At 40.1% G+C, this 10,487-nt stretch overlaps 1 protein-coding gene across 3 annotated transcripts in view; it reads right to left on the bottom strand.

The window, feature by feature from the left end:
* The window catches only part of BBS4 (Bardet-Biedl syndrome 4), a 79,497-nt gene that overhangs the window by 43,228 nt on the left and 25,782 nt on the right, over positions 1–10,487 (bottom strand). The window contains exon 5 of one of the 3 annotated variants that reach the window (XM_027847407.1): positions 7,979–8,055. The exons of the other annotated variants lie outside the window; for them this stretch is intronic. Coding sequence (XP_027703208.1) covers positions 7,979–8,055 — 77 coding nt within the window. The remainder of the gene's footprint in view (positions 1–7,978; positions 8,056–10,487) is intronic. 3 annotated transcript variants of the gene reach the window in all.

Raw genomic sequence — 10,487 nt, 5'->3', positions numbered from 1 at the left:
GGGTCAGTGAGGGAGGGGTGGGGGGGAGGGGGAGTGGGGGTGGGGGGGGGGGGGGGGGGGGGGGGGGGAGGGGGGAAGAAGTTTTCTAGGTTTTACATAATACCAAGATGAGGGGAAGGGCTTCTTATTTCCATATTTACACAAACTCAGAAGTCCAGATAAAAGGGGGCCTACTTTGTGGCTTTTTTGAAGAGCTATTCATAAATTTTTCACTTTGGAAGGTATTTAGCTTCAGGGTACCACTTAAAAGAGTTAAGACACTTTCCAGAGGTGAGCACTAGGGGTCACTAGGCCCTCTGTGGAATGGCAATATGTCAAGTAGATAAGAGACGCTGCTTTTCACTTTTATCAGAGATTTTTATTATCAAAATTTTAGCATCTAAGTGCTACTTGTAAATACCCTATAAAGGTCCTCTTATTTTGCTGTGAATAAACCTCTCAACTGTATAATTCTTCTGGGAAATTCTCAAACATAAAGGGATTCTAAAATTCTTAGGAATTCCTTTATTCCTAAAGAGTAGGCAAACTAAAAACTGATGACGCCCCCAAAACAGATTTTACCCATAGGACAGGAAACTGTATTTTTACTATTTGAAACAACAGTCACAGCAATTTGTCTCACCTCTGCAAACGGTGCCACTATTACTTATCTCCTTTCATTGGTGCTATTGAGAATTAGTTATTTGTAAGATCCTTGAAAAATGGTAGGCATGTAAATTCATACAACTTAGAGCAAGGGTGGGGAACCTGCAGCCTCAAGGCCACATGTGGCCTTCTAGGTCCTTGGGTGCAGCCTTTAGACTGAGTCCAAGTTTTAAAGAATAAATCCTTAATTAAGGAGGTTTGTTCTGTGAAGTTTGAATTCAGTCACAGTGCCACACTTGAGGACCTAGGGGGCCACATATGGCCTCGAGGCCACAGGTTCCCCTCCCCTGACTTAAGAGTTTGAAGGGATCTTAGAAATCATCTATGTCAAATCCCTCACTTTACAAATGAGAAGAATGAGACTAAGGGATGTGAAATGACTTTCCCAAAGCTAATATGTAACAAAGACCCAAGATTTGAACCCGGGTCTTCTGGCTCCACCCCTCCTGGATCCTCTACCACTCCTTGTCATATCAGAGGGGCTCTCGTAGGTAGCTCAATGAAACTGTGAGCTATGCCATGTAGAGTTACCCAAGACAGACAGGTCACAGTGGGCAGTTCTGACAAAGGTGACCCACTGGATAGGAAAATGGCAAACCACTTCAGTATCTTTGCCAAGAATACCCCATGGACAGCATTAAAATGATAAAAGATATGACACAGGAAGATAAGCCCCTTAGGCCAGAAAACATCCAGCACACTACTAAGGGAGAGTAGAGGACAACGCCAAGTAGCTCCAGTCCTTATGAAGTGGCTGGGCCAAGGCCAAAAGGAAGCTTAGCGGCGGATGCCCTCGGAGACAAAAGGAAAGTCTGATGTTATAAACATCAGTATTGGACAGTAACCTGGAACACAAGATCTATGATGGAAAGATTAAACAACCTCTTGGTCAGTGAACTCAAATGGACAGGAATGTGGGAATTTAATTCAGGTGATCACTACATATACTACTGTAGGCAAGAATCCCTTAGAAGAAATGGAGCAGCTCTCATTGGTCAATAAAATTGTGGGGGGGGAAAAAAGCACTTCTGGGGTATAATCTCAAAAATGATAGAGTATCTGTTTCAATCCAAGGCAAATTGTTCAACATCACAGTAATACAAGTCTGATGCCTAAGAGGCCAAAGTCGACCAGTTCTATGAAGCCCTACAACATCTTCTAGAAACAACACCAAAAAAGATGTCACATTCATCATACAGGATTGGAATGCTAAAACAGGAAGCCAAAAAATTATTGGAATAACATGCAAGTTTGGCCTTGGAATACAAAATGAAGCAGGGCAAAGATTAATGGAGTTTTGTCAAGATAATCAACTGTCTGTCATAGCAAATGCTCTTTTTCTATAACCCAAATGGTGAGTCTATGCATGGATATCACTAGAAGGTCAACATCAAAATCAGACTCATCACATACTTCATACCCAAAGATGAAGAAGCTCAATACAGTCAGTTCCAACAAGACTTGGAGCTGACTGTGGCTCAGATCATGAGCTTCTTCTTACAAAATTAAGCCTTAAATTGAAGAAAGTAGGGAAAACCTTCAGACAGTATAGCTATGACATAAATAACATCCCTTATGAAGTTGAAGTGACAAATAGATTTAAGGGATTAGATCAGGTAGAAAGAGTAGGCGAAGAACTATGGACAGAGGTTCATAACACTGTAAAGGAGGCAGCAAGAAAAACCATTCTAGAGAAAAAGAACAAGAAAGCAAAATGGCTGTCTGATGAGGCTTTACAAATATCTGAGGAAAGAAAGAAAGAAAAAGGGAAAAATATACCCAACTGAACGCAGAATTCCAGAGAACAGCAAGGAGAGATAAGATTTTCTTAAATGAGCAATGCAAAGAAACAGAAGAAAACAATTGAATGGGAATGACGAAATCTCTGAGAAAATTAGAGATATCAAGGGAATGTTTCATGTGAAAATGGACAGGATAAAAGATAAAAATGGTAGGGACTTAACAGAAGTAGAAGAGATTAAAAGGAGGCAAGAATACAGACAACTATATACAAGAAAGATCTTAACATCACCAATAACCACAATGGCGTGGTTACCGATCTAGAGCCATACATCCTGAAGAATGAAGTCGAGTGGGCCTTAGGGAGCATTGCTAACAATAAAGTTAGTGGAGATAACAGAATTCCAGCTGAGCTACTTAAAGTCCTAAAAGATGATGCTGTTAAAGTGCTACCCTTGGGAGCAGCTAGGTGGCGCAGTGGATACAGCACTGGCACTGGAGTCAGGAGGACCTGAGTTCAAATCCAGCCTCAGGTACTTTATACTTACTAGCTGTGTGACCCTAGGCAAGTCACTTAACCCCACTGCCTAGCCAATCAATCAATCAGTCAATTAATTAATTAATTAATTAAGAAAGTGCTACCCTCAATATGCCAGCAAATTTGGAAAACTCAACAGCGGCCAGTGGATTGGAAGAGATCAGTTTATGTTCCAATCCTAAAGAAGGGTAATGTCAAAGAACATTCAAATTATTGAACAATTAAGCTCATTTCACATACCAGTAAGGTTATGCTTAGGATTTTTTAATCTAGGCTTCAGAAATATGTGAACTGAGAATTACCCTAAGAACAGCTGGTTTTTGAAGAGTCAGAGGAACTAGAGACCAAATTGCCAAAATTCACTGGATTATGAAGAAAGCAAGGGAGTTCCAGAAAAACACATCTACTTCTGCTGCTTTGACTACACTGAAGCCTCTGTGTGGATCACAACAAAGTGTGTCAAGTCTTCCAGTTGAAAGGAGCACCAGGTCATCTCACCTGTCTCCTGAGGAAGCTGCATGCTGGCCAGGAAGCAACAATTAGAACCAAAGATGGAACGACTGATTAGCTGAAGATTGAGAAAGGAATACGACAAGGCTGTATATCACCTCATCTATTTAACTTACATGCAGAGTTACATGATGAGAAATGCCAGGCTGGACAAATCAAAAGCCAGAATAGGTTGCCAGGAACCTATTCACAACAATCTCAGATATGCAGATGACATGATTCTGATGGCAGAAAGTGAAGAATTAAGAAGCCTCTTGATGAGAGTGGTAGAGGAGAATGTAAAAGTTGGCTTGAAGGTTACATTAAAAAAAATTAAGATCTCAGCAACTAGTCCCATCACTTCCTGGCAAACAGAGGTAAAGAAATGGAAGCAGTGTCAGATTTTATGTTCTTGGGCTCAAAGATCACGGTACATGGTGACTGCTGCCATGAAATTAAAAGACATTTGCTCCTTGGAAGGAAAGCTATGGCAAATCTGCACAGTATATTGAAAAACAGAGACATTACCTTGCCAACAAAGGTCCATATAGTCAAAGCTATGGTTTTTGGACTATAGCGTCACAAAATCGACAGTTTCAACTTCTGAGAGTCCCTGGGACCACAAGGAGATCAAATCAGTCAACACATGAAGAAATTAACTCAGATTATTCACTGGAAGGTCAAAATACTAAAGATGAAGCTTAAATACTCTGGCCACATAATGAGAAGATGGGATGGAAAATACCCTGGTTCTGGGAAAGATTGAAGGCAAAAGGAGAATGGGATGGCAGACAGTGAGATGGATAGATAGTGTCATGTAAACAATGAACGTGAGTTCCGACAGACTTTGGGAAACAGTGAAAGACAGAAGGACCTGGAGTGCTATGGTCCATGGGGTCATGAAGTATCAGACACAACTGAACCATAACAACTTCTAATTCCAAATCCAGTGTTCTTCCCATTATACCATGATTGTGAGCAGAGTCATCATTAGGGTAGAGCAAACAAAACAATCACCCCATTGCTTACACTATTGGGCAGCATGATACTTTGGGGTCCAAGCAGCACTAGGAAGAGGAGATAGTAAACACACTCTGGTGCAAGGGAAAAAAAAGGCTCAGACTCTTATGTACAATGAGCAACTGCTCACCAAATTCACTGCTTTCACTGCTACCAAGATAAATCAAAAGAAAACAGATGGGGCAGCTAGGTGGTGCAGTGGATAGAGCACCAGCCCTGGATTCAGAAGGACCTGAGTTCAAATTCAGCCTCAGACACATAACACTCACTAGCTGTGTGACCCTGGGAAAGTCACTTAACCCCACTGCCTAGCAAAAAAACAAAAAAAAAACCAAAGAAAACAGAAGCTGGTTACTAACAGTGACAGCCCATTCCTCCCCCCCAAACACAGCCCTCAAGAAAGGCTATCCTTTGCAATAATTTTAAGCAAATTTTACTTGTATTATAAATGTAATAGACTGAGAGGACAATCCACAACAGAATTTTTTCTGGGCTACCTCATCTTCAGAGTACTGGAGTATAACCTTGATTCACCAGATGCTTCAGGAATAGATCACAAACTTTACAAGTTTGAAGAAACGAACCTCCCAGGGTACATCGAGTCCAACACCAGACCATACATACCCTCTACAAGGAGTGGTCCAGCCTCTCCTTTAAGACATCCAGTGACAGAGAGCCCACTACTTCCTAAAACAGCACATTCCTCTTTGAGATAGCTCCAATTCTTAGCAAATCGCTCCTTATATTAAGATAGAATTTGCTTCTTCGCAACTTTTACCCATTGTTCCCTGTGCTCCCTAGGGCCAAGCAGAATAAGTCTAACCCTTTTTTCCCATGAAAGTCCTTCAAATAGACTTAAAGACAACCTATTGTTTCAGACCATAACCATGTCATTTTACTGCAAGTACTCCTACAAATGGGGTCCATAATGGGTATTATGAAAATTAACTATCTGTAAGATCCTAAAAAAAAAAAGTAGGTTTTTGTTTTTTTCCTACATAGGTAGGCCCCCTAGGCTTTCTCTTCTCTAAACTAGACAATCCAACCGATCCTCAGATGGTCTCTACTTCTCTCACCATCTGGCCATCCTCACCTGGAAGTGCTCTATCCTTTCTCCACTATGCTGACTAGTACTAATGATCGTATTACTAGGACATAGTACAGTAAGACCATAATCTCTCAGCTCTGGATAGTGATCTCTATAAATACAGTCTAAAATCATGTTAAGAAGGAGTCTTGGAGTCAGGAAGACCTAGGTTCTAATCCTATCTCAGCCACAGCTGTGTGACCGTAAGCAAGTCATTCAACACCTCATTTAATCTAGAGAATACCCTCAACAACTCTGTAAAGCTCAGTTGGAAAGGAGCTGAGCTGGCGCAGAAAATTTTCCCACTATGACTTCCCCACACCAACAGAATCACAGGTCTGAACCTGCTAGGCTTACCATGCAACTGACTCATATTCAGATAAAACTTCTAGATCATTTTACTGTTATGTTATATCAGTCAGGCTTTTCCCTAGTGCATACCTGTAGAGTTGATCTTTTTGAAGCTAACTGTAGGGCTCTATATGTATCCCTATTAAATTTCATCTTACTCATTTTACTCAACTCAACCCACCAGTTTAGACTGCTGAAATCTTTTTTGGGTCTTGGATCTGCTATTCAACATATTAAATCCCCCAACTCTGCATCATCAGTAAATGTGATTGCGCTTTCACAGCAAATTATTCCACTCTTTGTATTTGTGTCCTCACTGCCTAGCACAGTGCTTGACATATAGTAAGGGCTTAATAAATACTTATTGATTGATTGAAGTCACTGATAGAAATACTGACCACCACAGAACCAAAGGCAGATCCCTGTGAATCAGTCAGCTAAAGATTCCCCTCACTTTGACAACAACCTATTAAGGAATACTCTTCTGGTCTGATCATTCAACTAGGTCCTCTCTCCACTTAAATATACTATCATTTAACCCATATTCCCCAATATTGTCCACAAGCATGTCATCACAGGCTTCCTCAAATGCCTTGTTAAAATCAAAGTTTATGTTAATGGCATTCCCTGATCTAGTAACCCTGTCAAAAAAAGGAAATGCGGTTAGTCTGTCATGAGTTGTTCTCATATTGGCTCTTAGTAATCACTGCTTTCCTTTCTAAATCCTCATAACCCACCCCTTTATAATTAGAAGAAAATTTTGTATTATATTCTGTGTTGTAGGCAAGAGTTTGCTTCATCAAACAGAACACCCTTGAAGAACTATGTTTCTAAAATCATTCAATCCTTCTTCGATCAGTCCCTTCAAGAGTGCTCCTTTCTAGCTGATCAAAGGTAAACTCAAGAAATGTCCAGCTCTGACCATCACTCTAATTCCCTTCAGAGCATGGAGAAAGAGACTACTGTTACCCTTAACTGGATCAATCAGGGGACCTTTCCCTTGTCCTGCCACCAGCCTAATTACTTCCAGGTGAGTCCTTTCTAGACTAATCAAGAAGAGAAGAGCTGGACACTTTCTGAATTGAGAGTTATAAAAAGACTAATAAACATTCTTTCACATTAATCCAAAAGCTTTGGACTAGGATAATTTAAAACTGCTTTCTTAATATTTATTTCTAAAAGAGAGAGGTGAGAAAGAAATAGGATTGGCTGTGTCTACAATATGTTCTAGAATTTTGATAGTAATCAAAGTCAAACTCATGATCCTATAATATGGAATACATCCCCTTCCCTCTTTTTTTGAAAAGTAAGTTAACCAAAACAATGCTGTTATAGTTAAATTAGGATTAAGGAAAAAATCTTTCTCTGAATCCCTACTTTTGAAAATCTTGCAGCAATCATTAGTTCAATTAATTGTAAAGACCAGTCTAGGTTCTCAAGAACTGATAATAAAACACCCACTGCCTCCTCTCAATAGAGAGGTGGTGAATGTGATGGGGGATACAAACCATCAGATATAGTGACTGTGTCTGATGGTTTCACTTCAATATTTTTTCTCTGTTACAGAAGGGTCCAGTGGCAGCATGGTTTAAAGGAAAGCGTCTGTGGTATAACAATGACTATCAGGGCAAAGCAAGTAAGGAAGGAGAAGATGGGAGGCGGGAAGGAAAGAAAGGGAAAAGGGAAGGGAAAAAGAAAAAAGCCATCAGTTCCATTTACTCTCTTCCCAAGTACTGAATGAGATTCCCCCAGGGCTGCAGCCTTGGATGACAAGAAGGTAGAGCAAGAAGAGCTATGATAAGGAGAGCCAGGAGATGGACATCTAGGCCCAGCTCCACCAGTGAGGTCATGTATGATTTACCCCTCCCTCCACACCTTCATTTCCTTATAAGTCCAGTGAGAAGGATAATAAATTCCTTCTTTAACTTGCAGAGAGTGTTGTACATTTGGAGGAGATGATAAATGGAAACGCATTCTGGAAAGGACAACAAACTGTAGAAAAAGTAAGGTATTGCTATGATCATCACTCAGAACATTAATTCTCATTGCCCAGGACCATACCGATAGAGAGGCAGAAGGTACAGGAGTTGGGCTAAGTCTGTACTGACCCAAGTATATATGCTGGAAGTTGCTTTGTGTGGCTAAATCCCTGTTATCAGCTTGTCTGCTTGTCATGTGCCTCTTTCTCGTAAAAGTGGAGTTCAGAGAAAAAAAAAATTACAGTTATTTAAAGGTTCTGGTTAAGTTTATACTGCATATTCAAAATTATCATAAATCACCTTGATGCCTTAAATCAAACCTCAATAATAAACAACATATTTACTACTATTATCTTAAGTTATACAGCATCTCAAAGGCACATCTCGCAGAACAATCTCCCTACCAATATGATTTTGCAATAGTTACTAATAAATTATGATCAAATCTCACTGTACCATCAGGAAACTGTGCTGTAATATCATTCAACCAACTGTTCATTTGTAACATTGTTTCTATCAAATGAATTCTATTTAAATCAAGTCAACAAGCACTAGTATGTGCCAGGCAGATGCAAGAGAAACAAAAGGAAAAAAAAAAGGCGCCAGGAGCCTATATTCCACTGAGAGAAAACAGTTAACTTGCCCTGCTTGCCTGTACACTTTTAAAAGTATTTTCATTTCCATTGTTTCATTTAATCTTTCCAATAGCCCATAAGACAGACAGGGCAGTGGTTATTATCCCCATTCAATAGATCAGGATGTGGAGAGGCTGTGATCCTTAAGGATAGAGGACCAGAACCCAGGTCCCTGGGGCTCCCCGGCCACTGCTCTCTTCCCACTCTGCTATGCTGTTTCCTAACCCATAATTTATGCAACATCCTCATATCCAGTGCTCACACTGTCTGCTATTCATAACTTATTTAAGTCAAAATAACATTTTAAGCAATCCTAATCAATTACTGATAATACACACAAAAAGAGACTTAACCAAAGTCAAACTTGGAAACCATGTTTTCTGACACTAAACAGCTCTTTCCACTAAACCGTTATTGTTTCCCACCAAGATAGTAAATTAAATATAACCCTTCTAAGATCTTATTTTTATATAAAAATTAATTAAGCCAATAGTATAGTCTCTTACACATACATTTAATGTGCTTAATTTTAATTATCTACTCCAATGACTACTTTATTTTTTAGATTTTAGCAGATCAGGCCATAGTAAATCCATGCCCTCAAAGACCTTGTAATCTAGCATATAAAACCATAGAGTCAAAGAATTTCAGAACTGAAGGGCCTCTATAAATCAGGTAGTCTAACCTGCACCTGAAAAAGGATTCCATCTACAATATGCTTGACAAGTGACCGTCTAACCTTTTCTTAAAGACCTCAGACTGGGGGAAAGCCACTACCTTCCAAGGCAGTCCAATGAACTTCTGGATAGCTTTAATTGTTAGAAAGTTTTCCTATTATCATGCCTAAACATGCTTCTTTGAAACTTCAACCGATTGCTCCAAGTAATGCCTTCTGGGGCCCACCTAAGACTGGCCTCTCTTGCACACGAAAGCCCTTAAAATATCTAGAGACAGCTATTCTGCCCCATCCTTCCCCCAATCTCCCAGGACTTCTCTATTTCATACTAAACATTACCAATTCCTTTAACCAATCTTCACTAGGCATCAGCTTTAGGCCTTTTACTACCTTGATTGCTTTTCTCTGGACACTCTATCAACAATCCTTCTATCCACTATCAACATCCTTCCTAAAATGTATCATCCAAAACAGAACACAATATTCTAGATGTTCAATACTGAACAAGGCAGAGTACCGTGGGGCTTCTTGTTCCTGTATTCTAATTCCTGTAATTTCTGAGCAGAAGAGACCTTGGAGCTCATAGGATCAGAGAGTTAGGAGAGCCATCAGAGACCAAGCAATCCCGAAGTTAGAAGGGACCTTAGAAATCACCCAGTCCAATGACTTCATTTTACAAATGAGGAACCTGAAGCTCTGGAAGATTGGGATTTGCCCAAGAAGGCTGAGCTAAAGGCCCTGCTAGAACCCAGACCACATGACTCCAGATACAGTGAATGCTCTTTCCCACTACAAGTTAAAGAAGGAACTTATCCTTCTCACTGGACAGATGGAGAGATGTGGACTAGACTATATACAATTAAATATGGCTGAATGGCCGGCCCTGAAAAGTGATTGTTAATGATTCAAAGACAATTTGACAGAAGGCCTCCTGCGGAGTGTTTCTGGGATCTGTGTATGTATGACCCAGTGAGATCCAAAAAGGTCTTGACTAATTGCTTTTAGGTTGGGGTTAGATAACATGGTTCCTGAGGCCCTTTCCAACTCTGAAATTCCATGATCCTATGGGCTGACAAGCCTAAATTTGTCTCAACAGACTCTCATAATATTCTTTATAGTCTCTTCTCTTTGTGGTCTCTCTCCCTTCTATTCGTTCTTCATACAAATGCCAAAATGTTTCTAATGATCAGGCCTGACCATTCTCTGCTCAAAAACCATCAATGGCTCCCTATTATCTCTAGGATAAAATACATACTCCAAGACCCTCCACAATCTTGCTCCAACTTGCCTTTCTAGTCTTATTTTACTTTATGCACTCTATATTCCA

The sequence above is a fragment of the Vombatus ursinus genome, unplaced genomic scaffold (genome assembly GCF_900497805.2).
Source record: "Vombatus ursinus unplaced genomic scaffold, bare-nosed wombat genome assembly UNPS02015404.1, whole genome shotgun sequence".
NCBI lineage: Eukaryota > Metazoa > Chordata > Mammalia > Diprotodontia > Vombatidae > Vombatus > Vombatus ursinus.
Note: the sequence above shows the minus strand (reverse complement) of the source record. Positions and strands in the feature narration are given on the sequence as shown.